This window comes from Scomber japonicus, chromosome 19 (assembly GCF_027409825.1).
Source record: "Scomber japonicus isolate fScoJap1 chromosome 19, fScoJap1.pri, whole genome shotgun sequence".
In the NCBI taxonomy this organism is placed as follows: Eukaryota; Metazoa; Chordata; class Actinopteri; order Scombriformes; family Scombridae; genus Scomber; species Scomber japonicus.
Genome location: NC_070596.1, coordinates 14074145 through 14102018, shown reverse-complemented (window position 1 = coordinate 14102018; position 27874 = coordinate 14074145). Strand labels below are relative to the sequence as shown.

The 27874-nt window shown below is 42.6% G+C and overlaps 1 protein-coding gene across 1 annotated transcript; it reads left to right on the top strand.

Annotated features, from left to right (window-relative positions):
- The first annotated feature begins 456 nt into the window (after positions 1 to 456).
- rc3h2 (ring finger and CCCH-type domains 2) lies at positions 457 to 26945 on the top strand. The gene is made up of 20 exons (XM_053340203.1): positions 457 to 687; positions 809 to 926; positions 1566 to 1799; positions 2402 to 2577; positions 3984 to 4184; positions 4359 to 4491; positions 5538 to 5656; positions 8255 to 8367; positions 8801 to 8861; positions 8928 to 9100; positions 9193 to 9395; positions 9487 to 9803; positions 9888 to 10034; positions 11552 to 11689; positions 23718 to 23882; positions 23967 to 24219; positions 24788 to 24872; positions 26109 to 26328; positions 26509 to 26672; positions 26770 to 26945. Exons 1-20 carry the CDS (start codon positions 457 to 459, stop codon positions 26915 to 26917), a joined length of 3399 nt encoding a protein of 1132 aa, XP_053196178.1. The 3' UTR covers positions 26918 to 26945.
- The last annotated feature ends 929 nt before the right edge of the window (positions 26946 to 27874 follow it).

Below are 27874 nucleotides of genomic sequence, written 5' to 3'. Positions count from 1 at the left end.
TTTAATTTGACTCCAGATAGTCTATTTTACTAAATACATTTTTTGTCTTTTTTGACATTGTTTAAATAATGTAGTTTCATCTGTGCTTGAGATGAAATGATTGAAATGTAGACCTGGGCTCAATACTGTTCAAATTCACATGTGCTGCCTTTTAATGCAATATGTGCTGAGAATTTGACAACTACTTCAAAAGTCAAGGGAACACTGAAGTCAGTATAATTCTTCCTCTGGGAACCATGAATGTTTGTACAAAATTTCATAGCACTCTTTAGCGATATTTCTGCCCACTGAGCCACTAACGTCATGTTACATGTTAGCAAACTTACTACAACATAACTCAATGTCTTTTCCCTCACAGTTACTCTCGGCACTGGCGAGGAGGAGCTGTTGTCAGGACGCGTTGACATGCATTTCCCCTGAGCTTGGCGACGCCTCCCTCAGTGGTGTGGTGGCAGGATGCCAGTGCAGGCGGCCCAGTGGACAGAGTTCCTGTCCTGTCCCATCTGCTACAATGAGTTTGACAGCAGCGGTCACCAGCCCATCAGCCTGGGCTGCTCCCACACTGTGTGTAAGACCTGCCTACACAAGCTGCACCGTAAGGCCTGCCCCTTTGATCAGACACCAATCAGCACTGATATTGACCTGTTGCCGGTAAACTGTGCCCTGCTGCAGCTGGTCGGAGCTCAGGTGAGTCATGGAGAATGAAGTCATGTTTATGTGAATAATAATGAATCAGTTACAGTGAGACAGCAAGTCTCAAAACTTTGCCCTTTTCCTGTGTGTCTGTCTCTTGATGTATGTCTCTTAGGTCCCAGATGTGCAGCCGGTCAGCCTGAGTAGTGCGGCAGAGGTAGAGCATTACGAGGTCTGCAGGGTTTGTGTGGAGGAGCTTGCTCTCTATCTAAAACCTATCAGCGGAGCAAAAGGTACGTGTGTCTGCACAAGTGTGTGCATTCATGCATGTCTACTTTTGATGGTACATTTTAGACTTTCAGAAAGTGGACGTTTGAGAAAGAAAATTAAGTACTTTGTACCAAATGTGCGGGGGCCGCAGTTCAGCTGTCTGTGCAGCTTGGCATTCATGCTTCTCACACTTCTCATGACGCCTAAAAGCTTCTGTACTTTTATGGTACTGAAGAAAAGTCCACCTCTCTGCGTAACCACATAAGAAATTGACCTCTAGTTCCGCTTCTTTCTTCAGCCAATTCTGAGTGACAGTGCTGTGGCATCTTTTAGTCTTTTTGGCTGCAATAACATCGTTTTTGACTAATTACATCATCCCTCTAAATCACACATTATCATGTCTGGTTTCCTGAGAAGCCTGAACCACAAAAAAGGGAGGTTGATGCCTACTTTCCCATGATTATGGGTCAAATCTGGCATCATTTTTGAAGACCCACCTTTATTGCTGCTCTGTTATTTTTGAGGCTATATAGGTGTGTCATTGCTTTTTATTATATAGAATTTATTATATAAAATCAGTCAGATTTAAAAATGACTGATCTGTAATTAAGTAAATGTTCTCATGGTGAAGAAGTTACACACTTGCACTGTTTTAACACAAGGTGTGGCGACGCTGAGTCCCAGCGTGCTCAGTCGGCCCATGCAGAGGAAGCTGGTGACGTTGGTGAACTGCCAGCTGGTGGAGGAGGAGGGCCGTGTGCGGGCAGTGCGAGCAGGTCGGTCGCTGGGTGAACGAACAGTAACCGAGCTTATCCTGCAGCACCAAAACCCCCAGCAGCTCTCTGCCAACCTCTGGGCAGCAGTGAGGGCGCGAGGCTGCCAGTTCCTGGGGCCTGGTGAGTGTGCATAGCATACAGTACACACAGTCGTGGGAACAATTAAGTGTTGCTCTTATTGCAAAACTGCTGCAGCTGTTTCTCAGTTATTGTTAAGTCTGTATATAGTCCTGTTGGATTGATACTCATGAAATCACATGACTGTTCAAAGCTCTTATTTGAACGACTACTACTACTTTTAAATGCATCAGTTGCCTTTTGGTTGACTGGACCCATTGTGTCCAGAATTGTCTAAATTGCCTGTTTAGATTCCTCATCCAACTGACTGCTGGAGCTGGTACTCGGTGTCCTGTGATGATTACTCATAGGGCAGATTCTGACTGGGAAAATGTTTCTCATCATGATATCAGAATGAGTTCATTCAAAAGTCTGAGGACACCTTGTTAAAGCACCATTATGTGTTAAAATAAAATGTTATATATTTTTTTAGCTCTTTCTATGTCAGAGTATGTTTGATGTTTGCATGCATACTGTATACATGCTCATACTGTATGCTCAGTCTCTCTACTCTATCTGCATCTCTTTCTTATTTCTTCTCTCCGTCATCATCTCTTTCTGTCCTTCACTCTATCCCTACATTCACCCACCTAATTCCTCATCAGCTATGCAGGAAGATGCACTGAAGCTAGTTTTGCTGGCTCTGGAGGATGGCTCAGCACTGTCCCGGAAGGTGCTGGTTTTGTTTGTAGTCCAGAAGCTGGAGGCTCGGTTTCCCCAGGCCTCCAAAACCAGCATAGGCCACGTGGTGCAGCTGCTCTACCGGGCCTCTTGCTTCAAGGTACTGGAATAATGAATGAGTGTACACACATAGACATACAACACACCCATAAATATGAGCACATACAATAACATTGGAGCAAACCATTCTCTTCAGTGCTACATTTAAAAATAATATGTAACAACAACAGCTCTTTAAATGTAGTCAACATCAGACTGAACAACAGTACCTCAGTTTGCTGCTGTCCCAGAAGCCCAAACCATAATAAATGACGTGATTAAGAAGGGTATTTAAATTGATGCTCATTTACCACCAGTACTGAGATAGTGCTGCAAATTAATACTTTCATGTCATTAGTTAGAGAGAATATTTTCCAAGCAATAAGCTGCCAAATTAAAATAAGCAAAGCTACAGTTTATTTTTGTTTTTTTAAATTGGTCAAAGTGTACTGAGTTTGCTTCAGTCTGACATTAAAGTGGTACTACTGATATCCTTTTATTGCCTACAAGTCATACATGTAATAAGGATATGGGCTTCTGTAGTTATATTTTGTTTGCGTGTGTGTATTTATGTGTCTGACAGACATCGCTGGTAGGGCAGAAATGCCAGCTATCTGCTGGTGATGTAACAGCAGTCTATATTTGCCCCTGTTGCCCCTCCTTGCAGGATAGAGACAGACAGCGCAGAGATTCAGAAACAGATAGATGAACATGCAGGAACAGAAAGAAGACCTGACAGAGCTTTTAAGAGGATGGACAGCAGCAAGTGCTTGAATGATGATGAAATCCAACTCTGTTCAGTTGTAATTTTGACCGTTGAGCTTGTCAGATTTGTAATTCATAGCTGGTAGTTCAGTAATGTCTGTTGGTGTCTTATGATGATTACTCATAGGGCAGATTATGAAAAAGGGAGAATCCCTTTGTCTGATCTGAATTGAGTTTACAAGTCTGAAGACACAGACAACTGTTTGGAAATTCTAATATTAGTATTTGGGACCTCCCACACCAAAATACGGTATGATCGAAGAAATTTCCCCAAGTTATGCAACATAATCAAATAAAATATATTATCACATTTTTTAGTCCAAAATGCCAAGACTTTTATCAGTCACTATGTCATGCTCTTGTTTGCCTTTTTGAGCATGAATGAATTATGCAGTAAAAAACAGATACTTGTTCTGTCATGAGATGTTTTCTACTATGTGGGGTATGAAACATTTTACATAAAAACAAGAAAATCGAGTAAATTGTGCAAAACATGCAAGGTTGCAAATGTTGATATAAAGGTGAGCTGATAATGTGTGAAGCTTCATTGAAGGGGATTGAAAATTCTATATTCGACTGAGTGTCCTGCCATTTGTTCTGTATCAGCAACAAGATGATGACATTTTCTTTTCTCTTTCTTGTTTCTCGATCCACCTTTCTTATTCCCCATCACTCTATCACCGGACCTCTCCTGCCCCTCAGGTGACTAAGCGTGATGAGGACTCCTCACTGATGCAGCTGAAGGAAGAGTTTCGTACATACGAGGCTCTCAGGAGAGAACATGATGCTCAGATTGTCCACATCGCCATGGAAGCTGGCCTACGAATTTCACCTGAGCAGTGGTCCTCTCTGCTGTACGGAGACCTGGTGCACAAGTCACATATGCAGTCAATCATTGACAAGGTACCGTTATGGATCATATGCTAGTCATTAGTAATAAGCTGCTACTCCAATTGTCAAGTCTCAATTTAATTACATTTCAAATGTTGAGTAGCCTCTTTAGTTTCTGTATGTTTACTGATTGCTGTATCTACTCTTAACTTGTTTAAGACTAATCTCTTCTATTCTCTGCTCTAGCTCCAGTCTCCAGAGTCATTTGCGAAGAGCGTTCAGGAGCTGACAATTGTTCTGCAGAGGACAGGAGACCCTGCCAACCTCACAAGCCTTAGACCTCACCTGGAGCTACTAGCTAACATAGACCACAATCCAGGTACAGTACTTCACTTTAACACTAACACAGTTCATCTGAATGATTCAATTCATGAACAATGAAATTCATGAGCCTGAACAATTAACACTTAACAATATGGACAAAGATTAATAAAATAAAAAAGTGATAAAAATAGGCTAGCTGTAACACTCACATATCAATATGTAATTAGCCAGCATCAAACTAATGATTTTTCTAATGTTAAGCCCACTTCATGCACAATGACTAGCACTTCATGCACAATGACTAAGCAGGGAGTTGAATCAGGTGGTTGACTTTTAAAATATTATGGCTCTCATAAATGTGTTCAGTATTATGAACCTTGTTAGTTATTTGTTATTAATCATTATATTGTTATGAAACAAGTGCTTCTGGCATTATGAATGAAAAGTCAGACGCTATAGTATTCTACCTCAGTGTAATGTATTATACAGATGTAGGTGCTGTAATTTGTCTATAGTGTCATACAGATGTTACCATGATTGTACACCACACCCCTGCAATACTAGTGTATAATATCCCTCAGAAATTGTTTGGAAACCCTGCAATACCAATACCAGATACTAAATGGATAGGTTTTAAAATAAAGTATAAAGATGTCTACCTGCACCACCCTTTTGCTCCAGATTGAAATATATTTTAGAAACCACTGGATGCATTACTATGAAATTATGTACATACAGTCAATGTTCAGTATTAAGCCCAGTGACTTCTCCTCCAGCACCAGCATGAGTGTGACATACTGTTTTGATATGGATTGGCATTAAATGTGATATACATATTCATGATGTCCTCAGGATTAATTTATTTGTATGGGGAACCCCATCAAAGACACTCATTTAGCATCTTTTGATACCTTTTTGTTAGCATACTGTTTAATGGAGATAATTTAAAAAATTGCTGGTGTCCTCATTTGAAAAAAGGTCAGCTAGAGAGTTCTACTGTAGCTCAAGTATAAGGATGTCCTGTCTGATAATGACTTTTTGAGACCTTGTACAGTCATGAGAATCTCTACTAAACAGTATGTGTTATTGATCTGTGTGCAGATGACCCAGCACCATCATGGGAGGAGCTGGAAAGTGTGATGCTGGCTGTAAAGTTGGTGGTTCACGGACTGGTGGAATTCATACAGAACTTCAGCAAAAAGAGCCACGACACTCCACAGGTAGACTGATGTGCCACGATGCCCTCGAAAGGTTTTGTTATTTAAAATGGACAACACAGCAAGCAAAAAATTACATGGGTTGCAGGCGATGAGACTGGCAGAGATCATAAACATATTATTTCTACAGTGGGAAATTGCAGAATAGTAAAGACGGACAATCCTGGGAGGAGAAATTGCACTGTAGAAAAAATGTTTAGGGTTCTCCAGTATAATATAGTCATAGCTGTGGTGTCTGTATTGGACTACAGTCCAATACAGTCATTGTGTCACTGTTTAGAGCAAGTAACTAATTGGATGAACCAAAATTTCCTTCAATTAAATCAGGAAAAAACTGAGGTCATTGTTTTTGGCAATAAAGAGAAGAGGATTGCTGTCAGTAAACATCTCGAGTCACTCTCTCTAAAAAATAGGGACCAAGTCCGAAACCTTGGCGTGCTGATAGACTCAGATTTGACCTTCAGCAGTCATATCAAACCAATCACCAAAACAGCCTTCTATCAGCTTAAGAACATATCCAGAGTGAAGGGTTTTATGTCTCAAATAGACCAGGAGAAGTTGATTCATGCTTTCATCTCCAGTAGACTCGACTACTGTAACGGTCTTCTGACTGGACTCCCACAAAAAAGCATTCAACAGCTTTTTTAACCAGAACAAAGAGATCATTACTCCAGTTCTAAAGTCTTTACACTGGCTCCCAGTCAGTTCTAAAGTCTTTACACTGGCTCCCAGTCAGCTATACAATAGATTTTAAAGTTCTGCTACTGGTCTACAAATCACTGAATGGTTTAGGTCCAGAATACATGAATGACATGTTAGTAGAATATAAACCCAGTAGAGCTCTGAGATCTACTGACTCAGGTCAGATAGTTGAGCCCAGAGTTCAAACTAAACATGGTGAAGCAGCTTTTACACAACTGGAACAAACTACCAACAGAACTGAACTCAGCCTCAACTGTGAACATTTTTAAATCCAGGTTAAAAACATTTCTCTTCTCCTGTGCTTATGATTGAGCTCTTTTAAAGCACTTTACATTTTAATCTTTCATTTGCACTGTATGCCCTTTTAATGATTTTAAAGCTAATTATTATTTTATGCTGCAATCTTATATTTAATGCTCTATTCTAGCATTTTATTTATGTCTTTCTATTTTTCTGTACTTTGTTTTTATTATGGGGGGGGGGTGGTTAATTGTATGTTTTTATGTTTCTCAAATTACATGTTTTTCTGTTTTATGTAAAGCACATTGAGTTGCCATTGTGTATGAAATGCGCTATATAAATAAAACTGCCTTGCCTTGCCTTGCCTAAAATACTTAAAAGGAAATGAAATGATCTCTTCCCACTAACATCGTAGCAGTAAAGGTTGTGTAACTAAATAGCCATGAATTATTTAACAGTTTTACATTATAATAACAGTTAACAGATAAAGCAGCTATGATATCAAACATCTTAGTTGTCCACACCCTGGATAAAACATGCCCTCTTAAATTGTGGAAACTTGTTAAAGTGACAGTTGACATATGGCCATCATATCTTAATACCAATGAGGACTAGGAAGAACGCCTGCCATCATAGTCCTTAACTATGGAATACCTTCGATTCTTTCAGGGATTATATAATGAATCAAATTAGAATTTCAGACAAAATTGTTTCATATTTTCTGACCATCGCTCAACACTGAAGAAGCCCCCCCTCTCCTACCACCAGGCTCCAAAAGATGACCTGATGAATATGATCTTACCCCTGCCTTAATCTGACTAAATAAATCAGTACAGAGCTGTTGAGTGGAGCAGGAAATGATTCTTTGCACCACAAATGAGACAAAGCAAATGTTATATGTGTCATGTGTCTACTCATCTTTACCCTTTGGCTGAGACATTTTGTGGATTAAATTGATCATTTAGTTTTAAGTATTTTTGTAAGTTTGCTTCGGAGGCAAACAGTTATGAAGTAGCCACCCTACCATAAACACAACATTTATGAAGCTAATGATTTATAAGAAAGTTTCACAGAGGCTATGCTTCAAGTATCTGATATATTTTTTTATGATGTTTAGCAATAATCTTTTGTAGTGTGACAATGCCTGTTTGTGAGCTTTGATTTATGACATCATTCCTTTTTTTCCAGCACAATGTCTTTGACATATATTTGGCATCCATTGTGGTGAATTTTGAGACTCTTTCCTTTCAACCTCTGATGAGTTGTCACAGTCTGCAAATAAACAACAGAGCCACCTTGGATATAGTTAATTAGTCACTACAGTATAATTTAGTGAAGAATACAGTAAAACACTATGAAGAGTAAACATTAACTATCACTGTGACATGAACTTTACACTTTTTTGAACTTTACAATTATAAAGCATTAACCAAGTTTTATGATAATTGCCACAACCAACGTCAAACTACTATATGAGCCGTAATGTACATTATGTATGTACTGTATACTATTACAATATTAACACTATGAGTAAAAATCATCTGGGAAAAGCAATAAAGTGATTGTGTGTCTCAGAAGAACAGTAGATAGATAGTACATAGAGGTGATGCATTAGTTTCATGTTACAGTTAATATGTATTGTGCCTGTGTGTGTCGCAGCCTCAGGCCAACAGCAAGTATAAGACCAGCATGTGCCGAGACCTTCGTCAGCAGGGAGGCTGTCCCAGAGGAACCAACTGTACATTTGCACACACGCAGGATGAGCTGGAGAAGTGAGTGAGCACTGGCAAAGTTACAGAGAGACTCCCTTTATATTATATATAAGATAAACAAAACAAAGAACTCCCATCATATAAGTTTATTATGTATAATCAGATTCAAATAGCATGAACTTTATCTTAGGTAAGTTTGATGAAATTAGACCATTAGCAATATTACATTACGGATCTGTAGCCTAAGATGTGCTTAGTCCACCCTGTAAGAAAAATACCTCTCCTCTGCTTTAATATGTGTCTACACAACCTCTCCCGAACCCCCCTTTTTAATTAAATGCTGTTTATCTAATCATATATGTATTTACAAGAGGATTTATGAGAGGTCCTCTGTCATAATATTATTGCAGTAATAAGGCTACACATGTGCATTATAAACATAAATCAACCCCATTACACTTAATTCTACCATTGCTAATCCTTCTCTTTACAGATTTAGACTGAGGAACAAGAAGAGCAGCAGTGTTGGCCGTGCATTCCCTCTAGCACCTGGGGTAATGGGTAAAACATTCACCATGGAGGGCAGCATCCACACAGATGTGTCTACGAGAGTGGGGCAGGGCCTCAAAGGCACAGGAGATAACACAGAGGGAGTTACTGGCCTGACTCACCCTCAGCTTATCTCTAGAGGAGCTGACATGATGGAGGAAATGAAGAGAGCGGTGCCAAATGGATCCAACGGGGCTAACGGTTCCAACGGGCTAAGCAGAACCACATCAGGGTCAACAGAACAGTAAGATTATTCTTCTTATTCCTCTTTGACAGCACGTTAACTCAACCTTATTTGTTCATTATTTCTCTTTATGTTGTCATTCTGTCCATTAGGAAGCCCACCTCTCCTCCCAGGACTCCAGTCAGCCACTCCGCAACGTCATCTCCTTTGAACACAGTTGGACGGGGTGATGGTGGCGGTCCTATACCCAAACATGGTCAGTTCATGCTGCGTGCACCACATCCTTCTCAGGCGTCAGAGATGTACTATCAGGAGCCCCACTCTGGATATGACACGGACCACTATCAATCAACCTGTGAGTCTTTATTTTTAATAAAAGTTTTAATAAAAAGAAAATATTGTTTTCTACAGAAAGTGCAAATTAATGTTTTCTTCCTCCTCTCCAGCAGGTTCCTACTACACATCTACTCTCCATCCTTCACACAAACCCTGCCTGGCTCGGTTCCTCAGATCCTCCAATGTCCCAGAATCTTCTCTTCCACCTTCCATTGGCCCTCCACCATCCTCCTACCCTAGTGACCCTCAGACGCCGCACCCATCTTCCTCCTCTTCCTCGGGATACCCGCCACACCCACCTAGAGATCGGATGGGACCTCCTCCTGCCTTCCACCCCCATCCGGGTCAGCCTCAGTATGGGCCTCTGGCCCCTGCCCATGGTGTTTATGCTCCCCTCTATGACAGCAGGAGAGTATGGAGGCCTCAGGTGAGCCTTCTGTTAATTATCATGCTACCATCTAATTTGATCATCCTATAACCTTATTGATTATGTTGACTATCATCATTATAGCTGTACCACAGAGAGGATGCCAGGAGTAACTCACTGCCTCCAGAGGTGCTGCATTCCTCTGTCTACCAGCCTCCACTCAGGGAGAGATTCAACTCTCTAGACAGCAACTACTGCTCTGGAGCCGAACACCGTGCAGGGCTACACAGGGTAGGTGAAAAAATGCACATCTTACACTGTAGCCATGGAGAATACTCATTTCTGACTGGATGGACAGATTTATTTTCCGATAACAACTCACCTCCGAAGTAGCCGCCACACAATTGTTTCAGTTTAGGACATAAATACGTTTAAAACTGGCCGTTATTAGGCTCTAGTTGCCCCCCACGTTTAATCCAACATTGACAGTAGCAATGCCAACATAGAATCTATTTAAGAAGTGTAATGCCGGCAAAAAAAAACATAATTATTGACAAGTGGGTGTCCTGTAAGAGAAATAATCCACTCTGAGCCTTGCAATAATTAAAAATAATGCTCTCTGCTGAGGGTAATATTAAACTAATTAGCTTTCTGTATTTCTATTCTTGTTGACATGGAACATCTCTTGTGTAACATACAGTACATCCAGTGAATCCATCTTTATTAATTGATGTTGGCTCAACTTACACTGATCAAATTCATGCTGCATACTTTTCCACAGTTTCTTTTCCTTCAATTTCCCTTTTTACTCCTACATACAGTATCATCTCACCTCTACCTTCCTTGCCAGCCACAGAGCTGCAGTATGTAGCTTCAGCCTCCTCTGTAGTCCTCCCACTTCTCACCCAAATATGTCTCTGCCTCCCCCACTCACTTCTCTCTATTTGACATCATCTTACAGCATCACCTCCTTGACTGCTTTAATACACAGCCATATTTTACCAACAGTGCTTTGTGTATCCATAATACCTGTGATATGTATGTATAATGAATGACACAGGCTTATATAATTATATTTATATAAATCTGACGGTTATTCAAATTTAAGTGGAAAAACAACTATTCTTCACTTGCACCATAAGGGGATGAATTGTAATATAACTCAGTGTTGAAAAGATTTAAAACAAAAAATGGAAAAATATTCTTTATTCCTTTTATATTTTTTGCAGCATGACTTGAACCCTTGCAACATTCATTTGTTATGCACCACTATTAGCAAGCACCTAATAAAAAGATCTCACAATTTTTATTCTATATATTCTATATATTCACTTATTACAATGCAATATAGCATGACCCTCTACTTGTATTTAAAGTATATGGTGGCATATATTGCATTGTGTACTATTGTGACCACCCTTATAACACAGTCTTAAAAAAAAAAAAAAACATTATTACTTTGAAATGTGAGTGCTGTTATATCGCTTTGCATTCTATTGTTCTTTTCAGTTGTTTTTTTCCATCCCTACATCTTCAGAAAAGGCCAAGACCAAACATGAAATATAGTCAGAGCTACATATAATTTGGAAACTGTGGAGAAAGATTGAATACAAATCTAGCTCTACCTTTGAGATACAACTCTGATTTTTACTTATCAGTTGTCATGGCTTCAACCTTTTTTCAGTGTTGTAACTAAACTGTTGATTTATTGTTCAAATATATAACTATGATATGAATATAAGTATCATTTTCTCTTTCCTGTTCCTGCTTTCACCTGCACTTCTCTTTTCCAATGCTCTCTTATTCAGGACTACGGACGTGTTCCTCTGGGCTATGAGGATCTATTCAGAAGGAAGCAGGAACAGTGGGCACATCATCACCACCATCACAACACCAACAGGCCCTCCCAGTCCTCCCCCATCTTCACCATTGATTTTGGAACTGAGGTAGAAAGAAAATAAGAGAGCCAACATACTATATATCTTAACAGAAACACAAAGAGCATCATTGAGGCTGTTTATAGGCAGCACAATTAATATATTAAATGCTATCATGATTACTTCATTAAAGGAACGGTTTGGATTTTTATAGATGGGGTTGCATGGGATAGTTATCCACAGTCAGTGCACCTGCAGTAGATTTGGGTCGGCACCCAAACAGTTTGGAGAAGATGACTGGAGTACTGCTGTGGATGAGTCCAGCAGCAAAATGTATTTTAGCCACCTAAAAAAGCAGATCAGCTGTTTGTGTGAGAAAGTGCTGCTGCGGCGTAATACAGTGCACAGCATGTGAAGGAATACGGATGTTCTACAGTTGAGAAAATGTAGTGGAAATGTGGAGGGGAGGGAGGGGGGGGGGGGCGTTGGTTATACACTGACTATGGATAACTACTTAACACAATCCCACTTCAAAATATCCAAACTATCCCTTTGATACTGTCACTACAGCCTCATGAAACTGAGATTAATGAATCACTTGTATAGTTTACCATTTTTGAAATATGTTGGATTTAATTCCTATCCTGAAAGCTTGTGCTTTGGCTGTGTCTAATGCTATTTAAGTGGGAGATAGTTGCTTAGCAACTGTGGGTGAAGATATCATAGCAATGCACAATTGTGGCGTGTATGCATGTGTGGGTGTGTGTGAGAGAGAGATAGACAGAACGAAAGAAAGCAGGAGGAGAGACTTTAACAAGCAGTGACTCAGGCTTTCGGTTTAGTAAAGCTTTGTTTAACGGCACAGCGGATATGTTTTTGTGAAGATATCCACCTTAAAAAGAGCTCTTATTAAAGAAACCAAAAGGACCTTTTCAGTGCTTGTTTACCAGTCTCAATATGATTTTGAAGCATCTGCATAACAAACATAAACAAACATACCTACAGCAAAAAGATGACTACTACTACCTTTATTTAATCATGTCCAGAGCTTACCATAGGGATGATAGCAAAGTACTAGCATTTCAGCACTGAAATGAGGGAATAAATTGAAATTTCTGAGCTTGGAGGATGCTGTATTAGTTGTATGAAGCCTCCCAAAACATGCACTGTATACGTATCTCATTTCATTTAAGATCCATTATCTAATATATACCCACTTATTTTGTACAGGGTCACAATAGGGCTGAGACTGATCCCAGCTCAGGATGCACACTGGACAGTCTATTACAGGACTAACACATACAGACAACCACGCACGCATACATTCATTCATACTTACCGGAAATGTAGAGTGTTCAGTTCACCTCTTTAGACTGTGGGATAAAAACCCACACAAACACAGGGAGAACATGCAAATTCCAACCAGCTGTTGTATTCAAACCTTCCCTTTGTGAAGCAGGCATTGAGCTAGCGTGCCATCCCATTGTGAAATTACTGTATGAAGATGAAAATGTAATAAAACTGATCAAATAGATTAAAAGATTTTAAAAAAGAAAAAAGAAAAAAGGGGGGGAAGACAAATTCAATATATACAGTGTTTCCCACAGGACAGGCATCTATTTGTGGTGGTGTGGTCCTCAGCTCATTTTTGATTCTCCCCAAATGAGAAAATGATCGCTCCCCCTCACAGTTTGTCACCGGCAACGTAAGGAACATCCTCAAAGCCACATAAACATTAGGGAAGAATAACTGCAGGCCAAACTTCAACATGGTTTTCAGCATATTTGAGGGTGACTTGTCTGTTTCAGCCAACATGAAGGATCGGAACTGCAGACACTTAAAACACGCTGTTCCGCCTACGGGACGGACCGGAAGTTGGGAGGTAGCGACAAGTTCTTCTGAATGTTTTAAACACTAACCCTTAAACATATATATTCATGTCGTACATTGTTACATTGAAAGCTTAGATTCTCCTGATTCATTCAAGACCACTCATGAATTATATGGTTGCTCACAGCTGTAATAGTATTAGCGATTAGCTCGGCTAGCCACTTCGCTAAAGTAAGCTAACAGCTATAATGCTACATACCTTCAAAGTCTTCTCTTTATCCACAACGATCATCTTATGACTCAGGACTTTCTGTACAGCTCGCCAAGTATCCATTCTGGTGAAATATGAAATCCGTTTCCATAAAACCGAAATATTTCCTCAATATGTCCATGTATTTAGTCTAACACGTAAGGAAACAGACACGGAACAAACCATATACGGTCCCTTTCCCAACACTGCATCTGTGGGACACGTGACTGTTTTGTTTACGTCCGTGAACTCCTCCTGTTTCATACACACCACACACCAGCAGATAGCCTCAAGCAAAGACATATGTCGATGTCTATCTTCGTCTGTCTATCTTCTTTATCATCATCATCTTCATCATCATCATCATCATCATCTTCTTCTTCTTCTTCTTCTTCATCTTCATCTTCTTCTTCTTCTTCTTCTTCTGGCCGACCAGGTGAATTAAGTGCGTCTTCTTTGGTTTTATTGCCGCCACCTACTGCCCCGGAATTGTAACGACAAGCTACATTCACAGACAGAGTCCCATTATTATGCTTTTATGAGCGAGTGTAACCCATGTAGACATCTCTCTGCCGTTACTCTGCGATGTGTTGTGCGAGAATGAACCAGGGAGACGAGGTGGAGGGCTCTGACAATGTTTTACTTGGTCTGTCACAAAGCAAACATACAGGAGAAACTTGAGTGCTGTACCACAAGGAGGCTGCCGACACTTCTGCAGACATGTTCCAGCAGTCTTTTGCTTATATATGCACATTTACTCTCTTACTCACATAAAATAATAATAGTTTCAAGCAATTAGAAAATAATAAAATAAAATAGAAAAATATCTTTCTCAAAATATTATATTACATTACCTGTAGTAACTTAAATTAACCTCAGAAAACCCTCATTCATTCATTTCCCATGTAAACAACATTCCCACATATGAACCAGTGGACAGATAATAAACATATTTAACTATCTCCATACCTGTCACAAAGCAAACATACAGGAGAAACTTGAGTGCTGTACCACAAGGAGGCTGCCGACACTTCTACCGGGGAGAAAGAAAAGAGTCACATGCTAAACAAAACAAAAAATGCCGCGAATCTGCTCTCAGCTACTGAAGCGTGTAGCGTAAACATTAGCACATGCTAATGCTAATTAGCGATATGTAAATACTGCTTTGTAGTCACATTTTACACATACACAAGGCAGTTAACCACTGAAAAACATTCCCAGCTACATCCCGACATGAACCACACTGACCATGTTAAATATCAGTTCATGAAATAATGTTTTTCTACTTTTAGCATGAGAGCGGCTTCCACACACCCTACCTGCAGACATGTTCCAGCAGTCTTTGACTGAAACACGCAGGCGCAGACTGAAACCTCCCCATCGGAGCCCCCCCCACATACACACACACAGAGCTCCCCAACACAGACAGGCAGAGGAAGAATAACCAAAAACAAACCCAAAAAAAATGTAGGAAATGAAATAATAAATGAATATTTTGGTGAAATTATTAAAGTAAAATACCCAACTGTTACATTCTCCCCTTCCGAATTTCACCAAAATCACACTTCAAAGGCACTTTAAACTGAAGGATGTAGGCTACAAGAACACTGAAACATTCTACTCATTCTCTGGACCAGTAAGCCAAAAGATTATATCTCTTAAGTCAGTTAAAAAACTATCCGTAACACAGATCAAAAGCAGTTAGAAGGTTGATCAGGCCTCCAACCCTTCAGGAATTTAAAGGTGCAGTCTACACCTCTTTACACTCGGTCCCTTAATGGCCTATTTGTAATACAGTGTCCTAATCAAATTATACATCCCATATACAAAAACAAGCACCCTGTAAATCCTCTTTATGCTACAGACAATGCTTTCTGTGGCGGTAACCTACGCCACACAATAGGTCTCTGGACCATGTTCTCAATGAGTCTATTAACCGACCTCACTACCCTCCCCGCTCTAGTAACCACTCTACCTGGGGCTATAACTTGGTCAGTGTCATGTCTAGGCAGGTCAGAATGTGCGTCAGTGTGTCGATGATCATGACCCAGAGTCTGACGTATGTCAGGGTCAGCAGGGGAAACTGCTGGGGTTGGGATTGTGCTGGCCTGTGGATCAGGTGAGTCTGATGCTGTGCTGACCCGTGGACCAGGTGAGTCTGATGCTGTGCTGACCCGTGGACCAGGTGAGTCTGTCTTGTCAACACCATCCCACAGAGCATCAGCGCTGTCCGCGACTAGTGAAGCGAGCTCATCCACCACAGAATCATCATCCTCCTCTTGATCCATTTCAGACTGAACCCACAAGGACGTTCGCGTTTGAGAAGCCTCTCTCTCCAAGCTGTTAAGCCCACCTGCTTCACCATCGTCACTAAAGGCGTCAGCACTAGAGGAGTTGTCCAAAGACTGACTCTCCAGTGTATCTTGAGCAGGGAGAAAGGTCACATCCAACAGCAGATTTCTGTGTACAACTTTGCAGTGGCCTGAAACATCACTGATCTTGTAGATATGGGTCTTGGGATTTGTCTCAACCACTGTGTACACAACAGGTTCCCATTTATCAGCCAGCTTTCTCTTGCCACGCTCTCCCTTATTGGCGAGCAGCACACGATCTCCAACGTGGAGAGCAAGTCCTTTCACTCTCCTGTTATACTGATGAGCTTGATGTTCTTGCTCTTTGGTTGCGTGCTGCTGAGCAACTTTGGCAGCCTCAGCGAGATATGACAGAAGAGTCTTGGAATAGCTGCTGAAATCTGTCACCAAAGGATCGTGTAACACAGATCTGAACACAATGTCAACTGGGAGCCTCGGGACACGTCCAAACATCAGGTGGAAAGGCGCATAACCAGTAGTCTCGTGCACAGTTGCATTGTAGGCAAAGGTTAACGTGTGGATCTGCTGTGGCCAGTTGTTTTTGGCCCCAAGAGGGAGCGCTCGCAACATGTTGCCGAGGGTTCTGTTAAACCGCTCCGTGCCACCGTTGCCCATCGGGTGGTAAGCGGTGGTATGTGACTTGGCAACACCAGACAGTTGCAGCAGCTCAGATACCAGTTCACTTTCAAAGCTGGGGCCCTGGTCCGAGTGAATACGTTCAGGGAACCCGTAGACACAGAAAACCCGGTCCCACAGCTGTTTAGCGATCTGCTTGGCAGTCTGGTTTCGACAGGGAAAAGCATGGGCCATCTTCGTGAAGTGATCAGTCACCACTAACACGTCCACAGAGTTTTTGCTCTTGTCCTCAGCCGTCCAAAAGTCGATGCAGACGAGCTCCATGGGGCCGGTAGTTTTTATGCTTTCCAATGGGGCCCTGGCTGAAGGCTCTGGAGTCTTGGCCAGGACGCACCTCTTACAACACTTCACATAGTCCTTCACCTCTCTCTCCATATTCGGCCAGAAAAACCGTTGCCTCGCCAAGTGAAGAGTTCTGGCTTGCCCTTGGTGACCCGCCAAGTCGTGAACTCCCTCCAACGCTCTCTTCCTCAAACCTGCTGGTAACACCAACTGCAGCCTCTTTATCTTGCTCACAGGATCTCTTGTCTCCCTGTACATAATGCCACCTTGAACCTTGAGCTTGTCCCAGTGTTTCAGCAGAGCCAGCGATTTCGCTCCCATACCATGCCTCTCTCGTCGAGACGGACGTCTTTTTCGGACTACAAAGGGCAAAACACTGGAGATGGTTGGATCTTGAAGCTGATGGTCCTCGAGCTCATGTGAGGTGAGTGATGGCAAGGTGTCCTGACCAGCAGGTTGCAGCTGTTGGGCATGGTGAACGAGATGTGAGGCTCTCGTCTCCGCGTGACTCTCCCAATCATTATGACACAGCAAAGCAGCCTTGATTTCAGACGAGCTGCAGGAGCCCGGTGTCGCCATGGTGGGTTCATGCTGGTGGATTGTTTGAAGGTGTTGGATGCCAGCTCTGAAAACATCTTGCACCTTTTCAGCCTCCGCACCATCTGCTTCATGCACCAAACTGTCAAAAGGCTCTTGGATGAGGCGCCCACTGATTGAAGTCGTGAAAGGGTCACGACTGAGGGCATCGGCTACAATGTTTCTTGGACCGGGGATGTACTTCAGATCAAAGCTGTAGGACGATAACTTGGCCACCCACCTCTGCTCGTAAGCATCAAGCTTGGGCTTGGTCAAGATGTGGGTGAGCGGGTTGTTATCTGTCCACACTGTGAAGTCATGTCCTTTCAACCAATGACTGAATTTCTCTGTGATACTCCACTTCAGAGCCATGAACTCGAGGCGGTGGGCGGGATATCTCTGTTGCGATTTGCTAAGGGTCTTGCTAGCAAAAGCTATGGGGCGTGCTTTCTTTTCTCCAACAGGCACCTGAGATAAAACAGCACCCAATCCGTCCAGTGATGCATCCACAGACAGAATGAAAGGTCTTGAAAAGTCAGGGTGAGCCAGTACTGCACAGTTGACGAGTTCCTCTTTGAGCTTATAAAAAGCCTCCTCACAAGCAGGGCTCCAATCATCAGCTGTCAGCTTTCTGAACAGGCCGGCACCCCCACCAACCTTGCCAGACCGCCCTCTCCTCTTCTGGCCCGCAGTCAGAGCAAATAGGGGTTTGGCGATGGCTGAGCACCTTGGGATGAAACTCTGATAGAATAAGACCATGCCCAGGAAAGATTTAATCCTCCTCACTGAGGGAGTGCGCCCATCCTCTTCCATCAGAGCCTCTTTTGGCATATCTGAAATCACGCTCACCTTTGCAGGGTCGACGGCCACACCATTCTGGTCAATTACATGTCCAAGAAACTTAACTGTCCCCTGCATCAGATGGCATTTCTTTGGACTTAGTTTGAGATTGTTGTCCCTCAGTTTTTGGAAGACGACCTGGAGCCTGTTGAGAGCAACTTCCTCAGTGGGGGCGAACACGAGAAGGTCGTCTAGGTAGCAAAGGAGACTCGTGAAGTTGAGCTCACCAAAGATGTTCAACATCATTCGCATAAACGAAGCTGGACTGTTGCAGAGTCCTTGGGGCATCCTGTTGTATTCGTACAGGCCAACAGGTGTTGTAAAGGCTGTGTACTTTCTGTCCTCTTCGCACATGGGGATGTTGTAAAACCCGGAGGTCAGGTCCATGGTGCTGAAGAAGGCATTGCCCCCAAGGGCCGCAAGGCAGTCTGCTTGGTGAGGGAGCGGGTGAGCATCCTTCAGGGTCCGTGCGTTAAGCCACCTGAAATCCGTACAGATCCGCAGTCCTCCATCCTTTTTCCAGACCATGACAAGAGGAGACGCATATTCGCTGATGGACTTACGGATGATGCCCTTCTCCTCCATGTCTGTCAGTACCTGCCGCAAATGTTGGTAATGGGCCGGGGGCACTCTCCTGTATGGCATGCGGAATGGCCTGTCGTCTGTCAGATGGATACGGTGAACGAACCCCTTAGCTTCACCACAGTCAAGCGAGTGCCTAGAGAAGATGTCTTCATACTGCTCGACAAGCTCGACAAGCTTTGCTTTCGACTGGATGCTTGTGTGACACGAGTCAATGTTGAGCTCGTCCAGCCCCAGCTCCGAGAGTCTGGCCTTCAGGTTGGCTGCAGTGGGAGTGGACTCGGTGGCTGGCTCTTTTTTCCTTTTCTCCACCTTGCAGGAGCCCTGTTGTAGGTTGAAATCCTCCACTGCAATGCACGGCGACGCCTCAGCAACCAGAGAGTTACGCTTCAGGAGAATTGGCCTGGAAGACAGGTTGGTTATTTTCAGTGGCACCCACCGATCTCCCCACATCGGTGTGATAACCCGCCCGATGAGAACATCTCTTGGCCTGGACTTGGAAGTGCAAGGCTCCACAATGATTGTGCTGCCAGGGCACACCGGGGCTTTGCTGGAAAGTTTGCCCCACACCAGATGCTCTTGCTGGGGAAGTAATGTGACAGCACGGGGCAATTTCACAGAGCCGATCTTGTCTGGGACCTCATTGCCTCTCCATCTGGTGGTACATGACATCATATCCAGGAAGTGTTCATAGTCAGTGAGTGTATGCTTGCATCCAATGGATGTGAGCTTCCAGTAGTCAGCATTATTTTTCCAAACATGCATCAGATGTTTGAGGACATTTGAGCCAATGATGAGCTCGTCTCGTTGGCCGGGGACCACTAAGACAGGGACAATGCATTTTACTCCATAAACAGTCATTGTTAAGTCATACAGACATTTTGGACGGGTCTGCTTACCTCCACAGCCAACCAACACAATTTTTTCTGCTGACTGTGGTTCTCCCACAAGAGCTTCGGCTTCTCTAAGCAACCTTTCAGCCTCTTCATTCAGGGTGCATGCCATGGATCCTGAATCAATCATGGCCTTCAGTCCGACCTTGTCATTCACATCGACCTGTGTGTAGAATAACTCACTGAAGGCTGGCACCTCTGCTGACCCTTGAACCACGACTTGGTAACCTTCAGGAACCGCCGAACAGGTGTTAACATAGAGAAGCTCAAGATCTGTGTCACTTTCCTTGAGGGTTTCTTGTCCTCCCCCCACACTGCCCCTCTCCACATGTGGGTGTCTTAGTTTCCCTGAGGCTGACTCTGGCTGGGACTATTGGGACCCACCTGCCTCTGGTTGTGTCTGTTGCAGTCTCTTTTAAAATGGCCAGGGGAATAGCACGAAAGGCACAGCTTCTCTTTTCTGCAGTGCATGAGCGTGGAGTGGCCCGTGTCCCCACAAACCCTGCAGCTCTTTCCCTGAAAAGGGCCTGGAGCAAACTGTTGTGGTGAGACTGAAGATGTTGCTACCTGCACCTCCTGACGAGCCATCATTCGATCCAGAAGACTTATCAGAGCCTGCATGCCGTTCCCGTCTATAGCCGTAGTGACTGGTGGGGCAGGACAGTGGTGAGCAGCTTGAGACACAGGTGAGCATGCAACTGGCTGTGTGTACCGAGAGGCCACTACTGGTGTTGGGCAGGCTGGTGTTGGGGCCTGGGGGGCGTGAGGGGTCACTGCTGGGGGTGACGATGGGATGAATTGGTCAGCTGTGGGCGAGAGCTGAAAGGTTGGAGCTGAAGTTGGTGTTGTAATGTAAGTGTCTGTAGGTGGGGCTGGTGAAGTGAAGTGTGGGGTGGAGAGCAGCGGTGATTCATGCGACACCTCAGTTCCCTGCAACATAGTGGTCTGGGTGTGGCTGACAGCATGTTTATGTGGGGTTCGATTTCCAGCAGGAGAGCGCGTCCTGAGCTCTCGTAGGAAGCTGTCGATGCGTTCCTGGACTTCGCTGGTTGTCCACTCTTCGGCTGCTTTGAAGCTGAGCCTATTAAACAGGATAGGATCGGGACAATATTTAATGAACATCATTGTGACTTCTCGGCCTGGATCCTCAACACTGCGTCCCTGTCGCCGTAAGCACTCATCAGCGATGTCAATAGCATTGTTCAACCTGATCCAATATTCCATAACCCCTTCGTGTTGCAGTGGCCTAGTGTTGTAGAAGTCAGCCATCGGCATGGAGGAGTATGTCAGCTCACTGTAATGCTGCTTCAGAATGTCAAATATCAGTCCTGGGGTCTGAATGTGGTCAAGTGAAAGGTTGTTGCGAAGTGTAACCCTCACTACATCTTTAGCTTTGCCCATTAATTTAGACAGTATTTCCTGCGACTGCTGCTCTGTTGGAGTGTTTCTCTTTACAAAATACATATTCATCAAATCAACCCACTCTCGAACAGAACACTTATCACTGCTGTCACCCCTAAAAACTGGTGGCTCTTTAACATCCGACTGCATGACTAGTTTTACACCAGATAGGTTGAGCCCAGAATGGCCCTGCTCTGCCCTAGAGTTCTCTGTTAACATAGGCTCAGTAGTGCTTTTATCACTTCGCAATTGGGCAGCGATGGACTGACCGATCTGATTGGCCAGCTCTGAAATGAGACTGCTCAAATCAGCATGGGGTGTTGTCTGTGGGGACTGAGGCTCACAAAGGGGGACCTGGATTCGGGTGGAGCTAAACCTAGGGGTCTCCAGCCTACCCGCTCTAGGTGTCTGAACTCCCTCATTGAGAAACCACCCTCTCCCAAAACTCGTGGTAGAGCTAATTTCCCCTGCTGAACCTCCATTATCTCCCAAATTAGTTGCTGAATGCATGTTAACAACCCAAAATAGCAGTAAAAATAGCAGTAGAAAAAGAGAAAAAAAGGGAAATAAAAATGTAAATCAGGTATCAAAATTTCACAACAATAAGAGTCTCAGTTGTAATAATGTCAATGACAATCTCAATGTGATATTACTGTTAAATGTATCAGCGATTGATAAATGTCCCTCTCAAGTGAAATGACCAGACTTTAAATGTGTGCATGAAGAGCTTCCCTCGGTGATCAGAATGGCATCGATGCTTGATGATCCGGGTCACGGCACCAATGTGACCCATGTAGACATCTCTCTGCCGTTACTCTGCGATGTGTTGTGCGAGAATGAACCAGGGAGACGAGGTGGAGGGCTCTGACAATGTTTTACTTGGTCTGTCACAAAGCAAACATACAGGAGAAACTTGAGTGCTGTACCACAAGGAGGCTGCCGACACTTCTGCAGACATGTTCCAGCAGTCTTTTGCTTATATATGCACATTTACTCTCTTACTCACATAAAATAATAATAGTTTCAAGCAATTAGAAAATAATAAAATAAAATAGAAAAATATCTTTCTCAAAATATTATATTACATTACCTGTAGTAACTTAAATTAACCTCAGAAAACCCTCATTCATTCATTTCCCATGTAAACAACATTCCCACATATGAACCAGTGGACAGATAATAAACATATTTAACTATCTCCATACCTGTCACAAAGCAAACATACAGGAGAAACTTGAGTGCTGTACCACAAGGAGGCTGCCGACACTTCTACCGGGGAGAAAGAAAAGAGTCACATGCTAAACAAAACAAAAAATGCCGCGAATCTGCTCTCAGCTACTGAAGCGTGTAGCGTAAACATTAGCACATGCTAATGCTAATTAGCGATATGTAAATACTGCTTTGTAGTCACATTTTACACATACACAAGGCAGTTAACCACTGAAAAACATTCCCAGCTACATCCCGACATGAACCACACTGACCATGTTAAATATCAGTTCATGAAATAATGTTTTTCTACTTTTAGCATGAGAGCGGCTTCCACACACCCTACCTGCAGACATGTTCCAGCAGTCTTTGACTGAAACACGCAGGCGCAGACTGAAACCTCCCCATCGGAGCCCCCCCCACATACACACACACAGAGCTCCCCAACACAGACAGGCAGAGGAAGAATAACCAAAAACAAACCCAAAAAAAATGTAGGAAATGAAATAATAAATGAATATTTTGGTGAAATTATTAAAGTAAAATACCCAACTGTTACACGAGGTCGAGCGAGCCAAAAGCCGAAAAATCTATTCGTGGCGGACGTAATTCTTTCGTGGCGGGCCGCCACGAAAGAATGAATGTGTGGGAAACACTGTAATATATAACAGGATAAAGCATTTAAAAACATGAATACACTGAAAAAATTATTCAATAAAATTAATAATGGCTATAAAATATGACTGATTCATACATTGCAACGATGTCAGAAAAGTAGGTTGATGAAATGCTATGAATTTGGCTATAAAAAATACATAGAACATTTTTGAAATCAATACAAAAAGTGACAGGCAACCAGTGTTAGGACTTTAAAACATTGTTCAAACAGCTGCTTTCTCAAACTGCTACATCTTTTTTTCCTGTCTTAAAAGAAAATGCTCAGCATAAGGTCATTGGTGACTGAAGGGAAAGCTTTGTAACAAGAGAGTTACAATTTCTCTCATGGCGATGGTAGATATTGTTCTCAGGTGACCCCTAAGTCAAGGAAAATCCCCAAGCCCCTGTAATCCTTGTGACCTTTTGGAAACATGCAAAGGAGTGTGTCTCACCATCGCTTTAAAATCTCTCTCTCTCTCTCTCTCTCTCTCTCTCTCTCTCTCTCTCTCTCTCTCTCTCTCTCTCTCCCTCTCTGTCTCTCTCTCTGTCACCCTTTCTTTCTCTTTTAGCATGTGGAGAGCAGTGGAGGTCAGTGTGTGGGGTGCAGGTACAGAGGCGAGGAGAGTTTAGCACACTATTCTCCATGGTCCTGTGGTACTATCGGCCCCTGCATCAGCCCCTTTGAGCCGGAAGCACTCACTCATTCTGCACCTCACTCCTGCTCAGAGCACTCGGTGAGACTCTTCACACACCCACAAGCAGGAGCAGGCTTATTGACGTGCATGCACTGAGCTACTGTTCCTGTTTTTCCTATGCAGGAGATGGACAGTAACGGAGGTGGAGGTGGTGGTGGCGTTAGCAGTGGTGGTGTGGGAAAGCGATGGCTGCATTCATTGGATCACTACCGGCGATTGAAAGACGAAGACCCGATAATTCCCTTTAGTGAGGGACCCATTATATCCAAGTGGGGAGCCATATCCAGGGCTTCTCGCACAGGCTACCACACCACCGACCCTGTCCAAGCCACAGCCTGCCAGGGCAGTGCCAATACCACGCCCATCAACTTTAAAGGTGAGGAAGGATAAAAGAGTGGTGCGAGAAATGACAGTGGCAAGCAGGCAAAGAAAATGCAGTAGATAACAAGGCTGGCATGGGGAGAGAGAGAAAGGAAAAGGAAAGAAAGAAGTGTCAGAAAATAAGTTGTAAGATAAGTTTGTTTTTTTCCTTTTTATATGATGAGACTTTGGAATGACCTGCCTAAGGAGATCAAGTCAGTATCATCTTTGAAGTCACTTCTTAAAAAATTGTTATAGTGTAGCTTTCAGTGTTTGCCTTTGGCATGTTGTCTTTGCCTTTTTTGATTTAGCTTTAATCATGATGATGTTCTGTCATGTTTTGTTATCTGGATTTATTTATGTTATTTGATCAGGTTTTTCTTGTTGTCTACAAGTCTTTAATGTAAAGTTGTATATTTCATCCTGCTAATGTGATGCAGCCATTTTTAATATTTACTGTCATTTATCTGTGAGGCACTAAAGTGTGTTAATACATAAATGCATAAAAAGTTATATACAATATATATTTAATCATTGTTGTTTTTTTATTGACTGTTGCTTTTGATGTGTCTCTATTTACTCAGATTACAACCCACACTTGGATCACAGTGACTACAGGTGGAGCTCCAGAGGATCAGACTCTTCCAGCCACTCCAGTTTCCTAGAAGGGTACAAAACAATCACACGCTCTATTCTTTTTGACCAAAGTATCAAATAATAAGGTTAATGTATGTAGAAGTAACGTGCAAGTTCACTACTCCACTCCGCTAACATTATGGCATTTTTCCATAGTTTAAGGATCATGCTGAGCCATGACTTGAGTCGAGCTAGCATGCTGTGAGTTTCCATTACACAGCAGGACAAAGTAAAATAAGTTGTTTACCTGTTGGAGGTGTGCTGGTCGTCTGCAGTCCTTCATCTAACATCATCATCACTGTGACTGTTTCTGCTTGTACTATTCCTTCCTGCATTACTTCTAACTGATCCACTGAACAAAGAGTTCCAAATATGTCTGTATGTTGTTTCATTTCATTGGACCTTAATGTTAGTTAAAGACCTGCTAATTGTGTGAGGGACATGTTTTAATTCCTCTAAATGATTTAGTCTTATAAAAGCTTTTGATATGAAGCAATAAAGAAGAAAATGTTGGGTTTGCATTGGCAGTAGCTTCACACAACTCTGATACATACAGTATGTATGGTGGCGGGTATATGTCTGTATGTATGTTTGTTCTTGTAACCTGTGAAAGTGTGTAATTTCTCGAGGCTGTACGGAATGTGAAAATAATTATCCTGGAAAGAACAATAAATCTATCTATCTATCTATCTACATGCTGCCCGTTAGCAGCTTCTGGAAAGCTGGCCAATCAGAACAGACTGGGCTCATTGGGAGACAGGAGCAAAGACTGCCTCAACTGAGAGGCTGCATAATTAGAGTATAAGTTGAATAAGATGAAACAATTAGTTTTTGGTGTGTTTGAATCATGCAAACACATTCTGTCCCAGAATAAAAATATAGATCTGGAAATGTGCATAATAGATGCCTTTTAATTCCTGATGGTTCTTAACACACTCTTCCTCTCTCATCCCTTTCTCCCAACTCATTGTACTGCAGTCATTTCCTCTCTGTGGTCAGGCTATAAATAGAGCTGCTAGCTGGTTGGTAAAAACCTACTTGGCAGCTAAGGAAGGAGTCAGGAAAGTCCTCTGCACTAGTATCTCTAATGTAGTTAAACATATTTTCCAGTATTCTGACATGCCATTTCAATCATTTTAATAATATAAATATTTAACCTTCATCATCTTTATACTGATACCACAGTACTGGTGCATTTGCTGTACTGTACTTTCAAAAACTAACCATATTATATTGCTTATGTTTCTCTATGTGTGTTTGTGGATTTAGTGAGCAGCTTTGTGCATCAGAGCTGCACAGACGCAGGACTTCTTTAAGCAGTGGAGAGAAAATTGTGTCTGATCTGCAAACCCATCAAACCGCCTACAGCCAGGATCGGGACAGAGTATGTGACAGGGCTGATAGTGAACCTGACCCGGACCGAGACATTGAGCTTGAACTGTGCGCTCTGGACATGGAGGATTCAGACCACCAGGAGATCAAGTCTCAGGTTAGAATGATTATGTAGATCAGACTATTCATTTGGACATAATGTCTGTGATGTTGCTTGATGATTTCTGAAGGGATGTTTTGAGGTTTGGAATTTAATTAATCCAACTCCTACAGTAGATCTAAAACATAAAGTGCAACCATCTTTATTATCTTTTTTTTTATCGTCTTTGCTTCTCAGGACTCTTTAGACCTGGCCACCCCACAGTCTCAGGATGCTTCCCACCTCCTCCCACCAACCTGCTCCTCTCCACTCCTCTCATCCCCTGTGGAGGAGCACGCCCTAGCAGAGGGTCCTTCAACAGAAAAAATGGATGCTCACCTGCTCAAAAAGATGGCTTTCAGGTGAATTTTGACTTAACAGTAGCTAGAGTGGTTTTTCTGTATGAGAAACTATCAGTGTACAGAATCATTATCTTTCTTCCCTTCCTTTCTTTTCCAGGAAGTCTCTTTCTCCAGCAGGGTTGGTTTCAGGAGGTCTGGGTGTCGGCAAGCTTGTGCTACGGACTGGACCTCCCCGACTTGGGGACTCTTCTACCCGAGTGTGTCCTGAAAAACCAGGAACAGAGATGCTGCTCAATGGGAGCTAAGGGGACACAAAGTCTGACTCTGATCAGCACCAAGACAGAGCTGAGTTGGTTGCCCACGACATATCCTGGTTAAAGGGAAAACTATTGAATTCCAGCCTTCATATATGTCAATCATATGCCTGAATCAAATGTAACTTGAGTGGTCAACATTCTGTCACAAGGGGCAAGATAAAACACATTGTACTGCCTCCAAAGTAGGGATTTTCACCAATGTACAGCTCTGCAGAGAATTAAGTGATATTGGTGTTAATTCCTATACAGTACCTGACCTGCTGGAGTCAGGTTTGAAATTTTACCCTGGTCACATTTAGGAGAAAGGCTGGACACCTCACAGCATCATATAATTGCTCATTTTACATGACATTGTACTCATGAGTTTTACATATCATACAGTTGTTGTTTAACATGGTAGGCAAGGACAGATGTATGTTTGATTGGCCTTGTTACACATCATCCTACATGGTCTGCGAAGATCTGTCGTGGTCTGTCAGACAACAAAAGCCTGGAAGTGGCAAAATTATGTGGGAATTTCCTTCAGTTGTGCCACTTTTTTAGTTTACTTTAGGTTTCCTTTAATGTTATGTTAATATTGTCCTTTACTTAATCTTTTTTTCCCCCATTTGTTGTGTGGATTAACGGCAGGAACAGATTTTTTCATGCAGTATTGAGATTGGGAACCTGGGAAAGTAAATACAAGTAATTTGCAGCAGTAAATCATTAAGATATTTATGTCTGCTCCACACATGCACTACAGTCTTATTAATATAATTTACTGTGTGTCATTGCTCTGCAGCTTGTGCCTTGACAAAAAGTTTGTTCCCTCCATGACAGGCACCGGTTAAGCACCACATAGCTATCTATATAGTTCATTAAGAAAAACTGTGGCATTATCCATCACCCCTTGAAACTTTTGCCAGCTTATGGATCTAACAGTTATCTTTCATTTCTTGCTATCTA